This window comes from Heterodontus francisci, chromosome 6 (assembly GCF_036365525.1).
Source record: "Heterodontus francisci isolate sHetFra1 chromosome 6, sHetFra1.hap1, whole genome shotgun sequence".
Taxonomy (NCBI): Eukaryota; Metazoa; Chordata; class Chondrichthyes; order Heterodontiformes; family Heterodontidae; genus Heterodontus; species Heterodontus francisci.
In genome coordinates this window covers 46147854-46162697 of record NC_090376.1, presented here as the reverse complement: position 1 = coordinate 46162697, position 14844 = coordinate 46147854, and the positions used below count along the sequence as shown (strand labels likewise).

Here is a 14844-nt window from a genome sequence, read left to right as displayed (position 1 = left end):
CTGGAACGGCTTTCTCACTGGATATACTCCTGTTCTGCATAATAATGGAAGAGGAAGAGAAGCATCAGGAACAAGAGTCTCTTTATAGAGTGCAGCACCATGCCACAAGACTCTGAAAGAGTTAGGCAACACAATATTGCTCAAAAAAAAGTGATACCAGAACTGGTAAGGTGGTTACCCACAGAAGATAATTCTGAATAATTCAGACTTTTAACAATACTAACATTGATTTTTTGACACTCGTGTTCACTTGCCTAAATTGACATCATGGTGAGACTGTGCAAACTCATCTTTGTTACAAGACATAGCAATGGAGCAAGTGTATGTAGAAATGAGTGGCTAAATCAAATAAAATGTCAGAGATCTCAATTAGGCAAGTGAATTCAAACCCAGATTGAACTGAGATTCACACTCTCTCATTATGCAAGTTTGTGTTTTTTTTGCCAGATCAGTAAATAGTCATCACTGTTGCTGTGAGGTATCATAGTGTTCTGTTTTAGTGTTGTCCAATACCTTATGTGGCGAATTGCATTTCGGATTAGTAAATAAAATGTAAGAAACAACATATGCATGTGAACTTTAACCTTTTTTGTGTTTGGGTTCGATGAAAAGCAGCATGTGTAAGTGCTTTTTGACCTGAAGGAGATTTACAATATCTATTTTTATCATTGAAAAAGACAGCTTTCTACTAAAAAAGCCAGTCACATTGCAGCTAGTCAGCAATTTCTACTGGACAACACGACTATTTCAGATCCCACACATGCAAGTTTCCTCAGTTGGCAAAAAAAAATCTGAACGGCAATAAAAACATGCAGTTAAGTCTTTATTTTGTGACAGGAATACAGCACTTTTCAAAAAAACAAAAGCACTTGTAAAGTATGCAAAGTTGTAACATAAATGGGCATTTGCGCTTGTTTTGCAGCAATATTTACATGTCAAAGTAAACAAAAGAACTTTGAAAAAATTTTCAGCACAAATTCCCTTTGGTAAAATTGGTACAGAAACTGGCATAAATTTCAGTTTAATTTCAACATAACTGGGGCAAGAAATTTGGGGCGATTATCTCCTCAGTTCATTTGCGGTTTGCAAGAACTTGCCATGTGCAAAAATGGATGTCATGTTTATATAAATAATATATAAATAAGAACAGTAACCATATAAATAAAAGTATTTAATTGGCTGTAAAGTTATTTTGGATGTCCCGAGGACACAATAAGACACTATAAAAACTAGAACTTTCCTTTTTCTCACACTCCTGGGCTGGATACAAGAAAGCACTTGTTCTGATGGGCAATACCACTCATCTCCAGCCTCCAATCTCTTCTAATTACAACCGTGTGTGTCCTTTATCTTTTTATCTCCCTAATGCCCAAATATACAATCCTACATACTCTTCCCTTATTCCTACATGTCTGCTTTATTGAAATCAAGACACATCCTACTTGAACTCATCCTGCCCTGGTGTCAGAACTGTCAAAACACCAGAGTCTCCTGCTTCAAGCTTTTAAAATCTAAGTTTGGTATTATCTCATCAGTTTTTTCTGATTTATCTCATTACTTGTAAGCCTTAATGGCTTTGGCCCTTCATCTTCATGGTATAAAAAGGGCAACCCACCAGCTGTCACTGCAGTAACCAGAGAAAGCCTTGTGGTGATTTCACCCATTGAAGACTTGTTTCCCTTACTAGGCAGGCAGACTGCCTATCTGAACCTTTGATGCTATAGATGATCATCACCTGTAGGGAGACTTCAACATCGGTGTTAGAAGTGTCCTCCATACTTTCTGACATGGTGTTACTCTTACTTGGACCAAGGTGAATCTGTGAAAACAAAATAATAATTTTACCTTGGGTTTTTAAAACTGTGAATGAACTCAAATTATTACAATGAAAGCACTGCAAATGAAGTAAAATCACAGTGGTTACCAGCAGCAAAAAGTGAAAGGTACAGGACATTGTTGAAGGATTTGCAAGACTTTGAACCTATACTTGCATGCTTGTTATAATGGACTATGAACTTTAAAATATTATGTATTTATTTTTTGGAAAGATATGGAAATTATTCTATGACTTACCAGATTTCTTAGCAGTTGCAGATGAGGAGATGGTGTTGTCATTATGCTCTGGTCTGTAGAGATGAGTTATGACACCTTTAGGTTTTCTCAAGGGTTTTTATAGGTGGCTTTTTGTGGTGGCCAGCTGGTACTGTTTTCAGTTTGCATTTTGCTCATTAATTGAGGCCAATATTCTTTATGAAAATCTGATACATATTCAGAAGCTTAAAAAAAATTGGTTAACTTCTCAAATTGAATCCAGGGCCGATTACAGTCTTGGTCCAAACATGGACAAAAGAGCTGAATCCACAGTTACAGTAAGAGCGTGAGTGTCCTTGACATCAAGGCAGCATCTGACTCAGTGTGGCATCAAGGAGCCCTCGTAAAATTTAAGTCAATGGGAATCAGGGGGATAACTCTCCACTGTCTGGAGTTGTACCTAGCACAAAGGAAGATGGTTGTGGTTTTTGGAAGCCAATCATCTTAGCCCCAGGATGTCGCTGCAGAAGTTCTTCAGAGCAGTGTCCGAGGCCCAACCATCTTCAGTTCCTTCATCAATGACCTTCTCTCCATCATAAAGTCAGAAATAGGGATGTTTGCTTATGATTGTAGAGTATTCAGTTCCATTCAACTCCTCTGATAATGAAGCAGTCCGTACCTACATGCAGCAAGACCTGGACAACTTTCAGGCTTGGGCTGATTAAGTGGCAAGTAACATTTGCTCCACACAAATGCCAGGCAACAACCATCTCAAACAAGAAAGAATCTAACCACATCCTGTTGGCATTTAATGGCATAACTATCACCGAATTCCCCCATTTGAGGGGGGGGGGGGGGGGAAGGTCACCACTGACCAGGTAATTAACTGGACCAGCCAAATAAATGGTATAGCTACAAGAGAAGGTCAGAGATTGAGTATTCTGCAGCGACTGGCTCACTTCCCGACTCCCCAAAACCTTTCCAACAAGCTACAAGTCAGGAGTGGGATTGAATCTGCTCCACTTGCCTCGATCGGTGCTGCTCAAACTTCCTCCCTAACACCACTTTGGGAGTACCTACACCACAGAAATTGCAGTAGTTCACCACCACCTTAAGAACAATTTGGGATAAGCAATAAATGCTGGACTTGCTGGCAATGCCACATCCCATGAATAAAAAACTAACCAGTGCTTCAGATCATGGTGATCTTTACAAGCATTCATTGATTTTCAAAACTTCATCCCTAGTTAAAAGGTCAACTTTGCATAAATGTGGTTTCCAGAAGTCACTTTTCGTATTATACCAAGTTGTCGCTTGCAGTAAAGCTCCTTTATATGTACATGTGCACAAAATGTAATTAATATCATTTGCTATTTGGATTAAACTCCTTCAAAATGTGGGGCAAAATCCAGTGGAACTAAAAATAGGGTATTAAATGGTTAGGTGTAAACTAAATGCAATTAATACTGCCAAAGTGTTTAAAATGTATTATTCTATTAAATGTTGTTGCAGTAATTTTTATCCACCATCCTGTCGATCTACACATTACTTACAGTAATAGTTATAACTGGGTCTGAGACAACTGCAATTCTAAATCTAATCAGAAAAATGAAGGGCAAAATCTAAAGTAACATGTTTAACAAGTAGAATATCTCTACCAAGTTGGAAATGTATAGGTGTGAAAGTTAAAGAAAAAAGACTTGCATTTACATAGCATGTCTTCAGGAATATTTCAAAGCACTGAACATTCAACGAATAACTTTTAAAGTATTGTCATTATTGTCAGAAAAGCAAAGGATCAGCCAATGTGTCCATAACAAGGTTCCATATGTAAAGAATTAGATAATGATCGGTTAATCATTTTTGGCTGTGTCTAGCTGCAGGAAGAACATAGGCTAGGACAATTGGAAAACTCCATTACTCTTGTTCGAATACTGCCATGGAATCTTATATGTTTACCTGGACCAGCAGAAAGGGTAGCCAGTTAATATGATTCAAAATACACCACCTCTGACAATGCAGTACTCCCTCGGCGTTGCGCTGAAGCATTAGCCTAGGTTATGTGTTCAAGTTCCGGAGTGGGGCTTGAAAACACAATCGTCTGACTGAAGATTTTTTTCCATCATCCACAACTGTCAGGACCAAGCAGTAGAATGAACTTTTACCGAGCCACTGAGTTCCCTGTCTGTGAGGTGCTAACAATAGAGAATACAGTCTTTCATTTTCCAAGTCTTTCCTTGGGGTTCGGTCTCCCTCGGGCTTTGAAACTATATGAAACAGCTGTTGTATTTGATAAAGTGAGTTGATATGGCCAATATAAAAAGCTAGCTGTCTACAAGCATCAGTGAGAGCACTATTCCAGTTTCGATTTGAGAGAAAGTAGACAGAATGAAGAGGTTGTAATTTCTTGTTCCAAATGGAAGCAGAACAGAATCTTTGGCAGAAAATCCTGGTAAATCCTAAATAATTTGGAACTCTTCAAGTAGTAAATATGACTAGTTAATAACCAGTGCCAGGATCTCGCAAATTCTATAAATTGCTACCAAAAATGCAGTCTTTCACAACAGAAACTCAAAATTATGTAGACAAAAATTACATCAACCTGTGGAAAACCAGATAGAGATCCCAACTTGAGATGAGCAGCCACACCGGCTATTCCTCATCAGTCAGAGCAACTGGCCTATGGAAACAAAAAGAAAAAGACTTGCATTTACATAGCACCTTTCACCACCTCAGAACATCTCAAAACCTTTTACAGCCAATGAAATACTTTTGAAGTGTATTCACTGATGTAATGCAAGAAGTACGGGAGCCAATTTGCACACAGCAAAGCCTGACAAACAAACAGCAATGAAATCATAACCAGAAAATTTGTTTGAGACGTTAGTTAAGGGTTAATGAGCCAAGACACTCAAGGGAAGGGAGAAACTCCCTTACTCTTGTTTGAAATAGTGCCACAGGATCTTTAACATCCACTTGAAGGGGCAGACATGTCCTCAGTTCAATGACTCATCCAAAAGGGCAGCACAGTGGCGCAGTGGTTAGCACCGCAGCCTCACAGCTCCAGGGACCCGGGTTCGATTCTGGGTACTGCCTGTGCAGAGTTTGCAAGTTCTCCCTGTGACTGTGTGTGTTTTCGCCAGGTGCTCCGGTTTCCTCCCACAGCCAAAGACTTGCAGGTTGATAGGTAAATTGGCCATTGTAAATTGCCCCTAGTGTAGCTAGGTGGTAGGGAATATGGGATTGCTGCAGGGTTAGTATAAACGGGTGGTTGTTGGTCGGCACAGACTCGGTGGGCCGAAGGGCCTGTTTCAGTGCTGTATCTCTAAATAAATAAACAAAAAATAAATAAAAGTCGGCAATGATTTCAAAAGGAAATTGGATGGATGCTTGAAGGAAATAAACTGGGAGTGGGATTGAATCAGTTGCTCCATGGAGAGATGGCACAGATTCAATGGGCCTCCTTCTATGTCGTAAATGACTATGACTATCTCTGACAACATAGCACACTTCCTCAAAACTGCACTGGAGTATCAAAACAAGAAATAGCAGGAGTAGGCTATTATTGCCTCTTGACCCTGCTCCACCATTCAATAAGATCATGGTTGATCATCTACCTCAACTCTATTTTCCCATTTTATCGCCATATTCCTGTCAGCCTGGATTTTCTGCTCAAGTCCCTGGAATGGGACTTGGACCCTCAACGTTACGACTCAGAGACAAGACAAAAATTACATCACTGAGGCAAGGCTGTCACAGCAAGAACTTTAAGCATAACATGCAAATTAGGAGAAGTAGGCCATTTGACCCCTCGAGCCTGCTCCGCCATACAATAAGATCACGACTGATCTGTGTGCCCCGAATTCCACACCCATATAGTCCCGATAACTTTTGATTCCCTTGTCTAACAAGAATCCATCTATCTCCGCCTTAAAAATATTCAATGACCCCGCCTCCACCACGTTCTGAGGCAGAGAGTCCCAAAGTCACACAACCCACCAAAATAATTTCGCCTCATTTATGTACTAAAAGGGCGATGCCTAATTTTAGAACAGTGCCCCTTAGTTCTGGACTGACCCACAAGAGGAAACATCCTTTCCACATCCACCTTGTCAAGAGCGTTCAGGATCTTATATACTTCAATCAAGTCTCCCCTCACTCTTTTGAACGCCAGCGAAAATAAGCCCAGTCTGTCCAACCTTTCCTCACAAGACAACCCGCTCATTCCAGGTATCAATCTAAGAAACCTCCGCTAAACCGCTCCCAAAGCATTTACATCCTTCCTTAAATAAGGAGACCAAAACTGCACACAGTATTCGAGATGTGGTCTCACCAATGCCCTGTATAGCTGAAGCATCACATCTTTACTTTTATTTTCAATTCCTCTCGTAATAAAGGATAGTATTCTATTAGCCTTCTTTATTTCTTGCTGTACCTGCATACTAACTTTTTGCGACTCAAGCACTAGAATACCTAGATCTCTCTGCACCTCGGAATTCTGCCGTTGTTCTCCGTTTAAGTAATACTCTGCTTTTTTATTCTTCCTGCCAAAGTGAAGAACTTCACATTTTCTCACATTATACTCCATCTGCCAGATTTTAACCCACTTACTCAACCTACCTGTAACGGTCTGCAACCTCATGTCCCCTTCACAACACACTTTCCTACCCATCTTTGTGTCATCAGCAAATTTAGCTACCATGCCATTGCTCCCCTGATCAAAGTCATTGGTAGAAATTGTAAAAAGTGGAGGCCCCAGCACAGACTCCTGTGGCACTCCACTCGTCACATCCTGCCAATCAGAAAAGGACCCATTTATGCATACTCTGTTTTCTGCCAGCCAGCCACTCTTCTATCCATGCTAATATGTTACCCCCCCAGACCATGAACTCCTACTTTGCGCAAATAACCTTTGATGTGGAACCTTGTCAAATGTCTTCTGGAAATCCAAGTACAGTACGTCAACAGGCTCCCTTTTATCCATTGCACACGTTACTCCTTCAAAGAGCTCCAATAAATTGGTTAAACATGATTTCCCTTTCACAAAACCATGCTGACCATTCCCGATTAACTTGAGATTTTCTAAGTGACCAGTTATAGCCTCCTTAATGATCGATTGTAACAAGTTCCCCACAATAGACATCAAGCTAACTAGCCTATAGTTACTGGTTTTCTGTCTCCCCACCTTCTTGAATACAGGGGTTATATTTGCTACTTTCCTGTCTGATGGAACCTTTCCAGAATCCAGCGAATTTTGAAAAATTAACACCAACGCATCTACTACCTTATTAGCAACCTCTTTTCAGAGCCTAGGATGAAGCCCATCAAGACCGGGGACTTGTCAGTCCGCAGCTCCATCAGTTTGCTCAGTACTGTTTCCCTGGTGATTGTAATTTTACCAAGTTCCTCTCTTCCTTCCACCTCCTGATCTACAGTTATTACTGAATATTTTTGTGTCCTCTATAGTGAAGACAGAAGCAAAATATTGTTCATTTCCTTATCTATTAACTCCCCATTCTCACTCTGAGGACCAACACTCATTTTACTTACTCTTTTCCTTTTTTAAATACCTGTAGAAACTCTTGCTGTCTGTTTTTACATTTCTAACTAGCTTCCTCTCATACTCTAATTTCTTTCTCCTGATTAGCCTGTCATTCTCTGCTGCTCTTTATATTCTGACCAATCATCTGACCGATCACTCATCTTTGTGCAATTATATGCTTTTTCCTTAAGTTTGATGCTTTCCTTAACTTCTTTAGTTAACCACAGATAGCAGGTCCTCCCCTTTGATTTTTTCTTCATAATAGGAATATACTTATTCTGAAATATCCCCTTAAATGTCTGCCACTGCTTCTCTATTGAGCTATCTCCGAGCCTCGTAACCCAGTTCACTTCAGCTAGCTCAGGTTTCATGCTCACATAGCTGCCCTTATTTAAGTTTAAAATACCAGTCTTAGACCCACTCTTCTCTCTTTCAAACTAGATGTAAAATTCAATCATGTGGTCACTGTTATCCAGAGGTGCCTTTACTCTGAGGTCATTAATTAATCCGGTCACATTACACAAAACCAAGTCGAATATAACCGACTCCGAAGGGTCACTGACCCGAAGTGTTAACTCTGCTTCTCTTTCCACAGATGCTGCCAGACCTGCTGAGTGGTTCCAGCATTTCTTTTTTTTATTTCAGATTTCCAGCATCCGCAGTATTTTGCTTTTATTATAACCTACTCTCTGGTTGGTTCCAGAACGTGCTGCTGTAAGAAACTCTCTCAAAAGCATTCTATGAACTTCTCATCCAGGCTACTATTGCCAATCTGATTTTTCCAGTTTATATGTAGATTCAAATCACCCATGATTGCTGCCAACCCTTTATCACAAGCACCCAATTTTTCTTCTTATATACTTCGTCCTACATTGTGAATACTGTTGACCTGTAGATCGCTCCCACTAGTGACTTCTTCCCCTATTATTCCTCATCTCCACCCAAACAGATTCTACATCCTGATCTCCTGAACCAAGGTCATCTCTAACTACGGCACCAATGCCATCCTTGATTAACAGTGCTACCCCTCCACCTTCAACTAGCTTCCTATTTTTCTTGAATGTCATAACCATAGCTTGAAGCCAATGACAGAATCTGTCCAAATAAATTAAGTGCCAAATCTGGAACCAAAAATCTGGTGGTACTCGCCAGCTCTGGAAGCATGTGTCTAGGCTCTTGACAAGAGCAGTGCAGGATTGCTGCCCTGACAGGTGGCATTTCAATGCTTGGAATAACAGCTGCTGCTGAATCATAATTTTCAGTGGTCAACATCATGTCATCCGGGCACAATGAATTCAATAGATCTTAAAAACATTGGCTTGGGCTTCTAGAATTGGGAGGGGATGTGGTGGGGAAGGGTGTGGGGGAGCATAATATCACAAGGTCAGTTAGCACAAGTCCAAGCTCATGTTAGGCAACACCAAATTGTCTTCTCGGACTTGCAGCACTGGCGAGACTCTAACTCTCTCATCGTGATTGGATCAGGCAAATAATCCAGTTCTGCAGGAATCTTGGTCTTCGTCCTTTTCCTGCTGAAGCATCACTTTATTTAGTGATGCTGAGTATCAGCTGCTGCGGAGATGTCCCCAGTGCTTGAATTTCTCATGTTCATTTGTTTGTGCTTTCAGTTCCTCACAATATTTTCCTGTGGAATGAAGGTGGTCACTGGAAGACATTCCAAGTAGGTACAGAGAATCCAAGGCCAATATTCCAAGTGAATAGGGAAGATAGACACCTCTGGGTTCTATTCTGGCCATCAGGAGTCATGATGATTCTGCCACACTAAGCACTTAAAGCCTTTTGGCTAGTTGGTATGGGATTTGATGCTGCCCATGTTTATGTTTGTTCCTTTCCACAGAAGCTACTGAGTTGTTAGCAGACTCGTGTGGGATTTAGTGTGCTCCATTAGCCATCTTGAACAATGGCTAACTGGTCGATACGGTGGCAAGTGCCCCCAAATGCAATATTACTGCTTTGTATTGTTCAAGGGGGAATCGCAAATCGCATCAGGCACTTGGCTGAAAGTCTGACAAAAAACATTGAGAGCAAATGAGTTTTTCTCTGAGCTTTATGATAATCTCAATGAATCATAACCTGCCCTAAGACATTCATTATGAGAGCAAAATCCAGTCTATCCCTTTCTGACAATGTCACAGGCCTCCTAACCATCCAATCTAAATGCCACGACAACTTGAAGAACCATCTTAAACAATCACTGATAAGATTCCTTAATCATTTTGAATTTCACCAGGATTTCATTGTAGATAGAAATCACCACTGCGCATTGGAACACAAGTTACTCAGGATCCTATTCAGCAACCTCAGAATGGAATTCCAAGGTGAGAGGTGACTTCTGACACTTTCAGGGCCATTGCGATTCCCCTGTTCCCCACTTGCCTAGCACCAGTTATTAGGAATTCCACACAAATACTGATGGAACTAGACAATTGAGAGAAGTCCACTTCCTTCGATCAAACCAATTCAGTAACTTTTTTTTCTGCACAATTCATTCCAATTTTTCCAAACTCCATGCAAAGGCCTAGTGCATTCAGATGAGATCAAAATGCTCTCTCCAAACCCTGGGGATACCTTGTTCGGAGAATTAGCCTTGTTAATGATCCAGTCACCTGCACTGGTCCAGAAGAACCTTTTTGACCATGATTAGCAATGCACTTGAAACAAAAAAGTGATTTCGGATCATTTTTGCATAATTGTGTACCCTTGCAGATGAAAACAATCTGTGGATCAGTGTACCCTTTCAAAAGGCTTCTGCTTTTGTTTAACAATTCTCCTTCCTGTTACCATAATAGGATGCAGATTAGAATAGGAAAAGCTGATAACAGGCTCCATCATACTGTTTTTTAATGACTTCAGCTGCAAAGGAAAGAAATCACTGACTACATGATCTGCTATCATGATTGCCCTACTGGCAGTCATACAGACCCGATCGCTGGCTTCTTGCCCACAATATCCGACTTACAACAAAACCCCCATCAGCCGTTCCAACCTGGAAATCATCCTTTGTTGTGAGACCTGTATTTCACTAACAGTGAAAAACTGCCATTTTGACGATGAAAGTAACTGGCCAGTATCATTGAAAAGCAAAGGGCATGCCAATTCACAAATACATGACAATTGCTGCGCCACTCTGAATCCCATGTCGCTAACAGAAAGCTTGTGAAAAGGAATCAAGAAAGCACTGCATCATCTTTGAAGCTGCAAGGCTGACATATTGCCATCATGCGTGGAAAGAAATGAACAGTCTGTAAACCTTGTGTGATGCTATCCAGAAACATAAATAGCCCTGAAGGCCCTGTAATACTTAGCACCATGCACCTTCCAAGAAGTACACACAGATGCCCAAATGTAAGGCCTGGACCCCTTAAAGAGTGCATTTTCCCAGATGTGATTAATGAAACACACTCCAAATTCCATTGCTGCAAACAAGCCATTTGTTGTCTGGATCCTTAAGCCCTTGAACTATTTAGAGGCCATGAAATCTTAGGCAACTGTCATTGACCCTTCTACAGGTTAATGTCACAAAACTGACCCTGAAGGGGAAAAAAAAAACAACCTTGGGCTTAACATTCAGGCGTTGGTATTCCACCTGGCAAAAGAGAGGCCACACCTCTGTGAGAGAATCTTGACACTAACAATGGAGTAATCTTTGAGGCAGCTCATCAATACTGCCTGACACACATGTTCAATTGGGCACTGTAACATTTATGCTCCTGACCAACAGCCTTAACCATTTTAAGTACATGAGTTCCACCCTGCTGCCACCCAGATCTCAAAATAAATTGTTCAATTGAAATCTAATGCAAAATTAAACCAATGTTCCCCACCTGAATTTATTTCTGTAATAAGTTATGAAACAATGCATGAAATGACACATCAGAAAACATTGGCAGTTTACTTATGACCATAACATCTCTATTAAAAATTTACATCTGTCCACACTTGTCATCTTTTTCCATCATGAATTCTTAATTCCACATTTATGGAAACTACCACATAACTTTGCCATACTGTAATGATACTCTCGTCCCCATTCCACAAAGGAGAGCCTGTTGCACCACCACTGGCAGAAGGTGTAATTACAATATACTCAAGTTACATAAGCAGTTTCAATTAGAAATGTGCATATGGGAACTTATAATGGAAATCTAAAAATAAAGACAGAATGTAGGAGACTAAATTATGTGAGCTTGCCGTGGCCCAATTATCTCCCAGCCTCTAACCCCACTTCATCTAAAAAGACTACACTTAGTCTTCACTCACTATGTCCAACTTCACAGATGCTGCCAGACTTGCTTAAGCATTTCCAGCATCTGCAATATTTTGCTTCTGTTCCACAGATAAGTATCCTAATAATTTCCCTTGAGATGTAGATTAGGATTTTCATTTTTCAAAAGCTACTCTCCAATACAGAATGTGCTGCCATTTTCTTCTTGTGCCCAAGAACAGCAAAGGTGTCCAATTCTCCTTTTGTTCTTAAACAATTCTATGATTCATCAGTATCTCCTTGTTGTTTCTCCTATGCTGTGCCTAGGGTGTTAAAAATCATAACATGACAAATTATAGAGTATTGTTTAACAGATTTTAGACTTGAGAAAGTAATGCTTCCAAATAATTGATGTATGTTTTTGGAGGTGAAAATTACAATTGGACATACAATCTAATAGTGCAATTATACTTACATCCATGATTATGCTTTCATTAGACATATGAAACTTCAATTCAATTATTTAGGATCACAACTGCTCTTCAGAATATTTTAAAACCCTTACAATAATGCAAAACATCAGTGAAAATTACAAAGAAACTAGAGAGAATTTAAGAGAAAGGAGCTGGACCATAGCGCATAAGCATTGACACACCATACTGATCATAAGCAATGCCGGAGGGGATCAGGATTCAGAGCAGCAAAAGGAAAATGGCAGCATTATTCAGGAGAAGACGACTTCGTAATTTGCAAAGTCAACTGAAAATTTAAATATCTCAACCAAGAAATGTCATAACAGTGTTAAGGGGATCGTACATGTCTCTTTAGTAGTGTTCCCTATAGCATTCCTTTGATTTGACCAGCCAAGTCTACTGATAAATTCAGAGACAAGTCAAACAAGGATTTGCAAGATGTGTGCAATGTCATCCAACAAAATGGCTGCTGGATCCCTATCACAATATACAGTAAATGCTTCTTAAAATGGTATATTAAATGGACTAAGAATTTATATTTCAAAAAATACCTGTTAAGGTGCAATTTATACACTAGATTTTATAGCATTCAGATAAAGACAAACACTGATTTCCAACTTACAGCAAATTCAATTTCTAATCCTGTAAATCTCAAATTGTATTGCAGTGTACCAAATGATGCAATTAATCAAAGCAAGTGAAAAGGAGAATTATATATAAAATACTAGGAATGACTGAGGAGCAACAACCTAATTGAAAGGATTGATTATCAAACAGTCAAGATGAAACTAGAATAGTTTGTAACAATAATGCCAACCTAAAATTAGACTAGTCTTGAAAAAGTTCACATAAATTCGTAATTATTCACCATATACATAATTTACATTTTATATACTTATAGTTATTTTGTTTTTGGTCAATTTTTGTGATGACACCATGGATGCCAATTTACTAAATATTTATGTAAAATGACATAAGGTTGCAAAAATATTTTCTAGAATATATAATCCATATATGAGAGAAATTCTGTCTACAGCGTATGTTGCATTGTCCTAGACTGCTCTGTATAAGGATGATAACGAACCTAGATAGCCCAGATACAATTACAGTACCATAGAGAATAGATGACTAAAAATTAAAGAGACAGTTTTATATGTTTGCACTATAGAATGCATTTACACTCAAGGTTAAACCTTTTTAATGACACAATTGATGTTTATACAGCTCACTGTCACTAGAACTACAAGAAATCATCTTACTCCTCCGAGCAATTAAGTCGTGCAGAATTTAAAATAAAATAGAAACAAAACCTACGAGAAACATTAAAATGATGGGAAAGGAAAGCTTTTAAAACCCATTTAGGCCCCGGTACTACAGTCCAAACTGCAACCTATCATAATAACAAGCGACAAGGGAACGATTGACATCCAAACTGACCATACGGAATTCAAATAATCTCTGACGCCATTTTCTGCGACAACACCCAACCAATCAACATTTAACGGGGGGCGGGACTAGGCCATCACGTTAGCCTGATCCGCAACAGATTCCGAAAAAACAAACCATTTAATGGGACTGAAAAAAGATGGAGTAAATGACCCGCAGAGATTTTGAAATAAATCCTGACCTTAATACTTTACATTAATAGAACACCAACTAGTCACACGGCGCCGAATGTGTTAGAAAAAGGTGATACCTCACAGTCGATGCTTCTTCACCGCTGACACAGATTCACCTCCACAGCTGCTGCTCCGGCCGTAAACTGGGCATCAGCGCGTACCGCTTGCAACACGTGACCCTCGGGCTGGAACGAGCCAGCCTCGCCCTCGTGCGCGATCCCGCGCAACACTGTCCATGCCCGCGTGCTCGTGCTGCGATTAGACGCGCCCCCCGTGCGCGAGCTTCAGAAGTTGCACATTGCAACTCCTAAACTTCCTGCTGTGAGGGGCGGTACAGAGAGCCTTCATTCGTTGAAAAAAATCAGAGAATGGTTACAGCACAGAAAGAGGCCATTCGGCCCGTCGTGTCCGTGACAGCCCTCCGCAAGAGCAGCTCACCTAGTCTCGTTCCCCTGCCTTTTCCAGTAGCCCTGCAAATATTTTCTCTCAGATCATTATCCAATTCTTCTTTGAAAGCCACAATTGAACCTGTCTCCATCACAGTCTCAGGTAATGCACTCCAGATCCTAATCACTTGCTGCATAAAAAGGAAGCAGTACACATCACAACTTTTAAATAAAAGCAAAATACTGCAGATGCTCGATATCCAAAATAAAAACAAAAAATGCTGGAAATGCTCAGCAGGTCTGGCAGCATCTGCAGACAGAGAAGCAGAGTCAATGTTTCAGGTCCTTCATCATAACTGGCAAAGATTCTGTGCCCGTCCTTTGCCAGTTCTGATGAAAGGTCACTGACCTGAAATGTTGACTCTGCTTCTCTCTCCACAGATGTTGCCAGACCTGCTGAGTATTTTCGGCATTTTTTGTTTTTATCACAACTTTTAAAGTTGTCTCCAGGGTCTGGTGAGAACACATGTCCGCATGTTCCACTTGCTGCAAAACATTTCTCCATCCA

General features: G+C 40.2%; 1 protein-coding gene across 6 annotated transcripts in view; it reads right to left on the bottom strand.

The window, feature by feature from the left end:
- Positions 1 to 14114, bottom strand: part of rnf6 (ring finger protein (C3H2C3 type) 6) — a 58183-nt gene extending 44069 nt beyond the window's left edge. For 2 of the 6 annotated variants that reach the window (XM_068033600.1, XM_068033595.1), the window contains exons 1-2: positions 13968 to 14114; positions 1736 to 1819 (exon numbers count right to left, since the gene is read on the bottom strand). Coding sequence is in view for 3 of the 6 variants with exons in the window: in XM_068033595.1 (XP_067889696.1) it covers positions 1736 to 1789 (54 nt within the window). In the remaining 3 variants the exon portion in view is untranslated. Of the gene's footprint in view, positions 1 to 1615; positions 1820 to 4627; positions 4712 to 13967 lie in introns of all 6 variants that reach the window. The other 4 variants (XM_068033598.1, XM_068033597.1, XM_068033599.1 and 1 more) reach the window with 4 other exon arrangements.
- Positions 14115 to 14844: the final 730 nt, after the last annotated feature.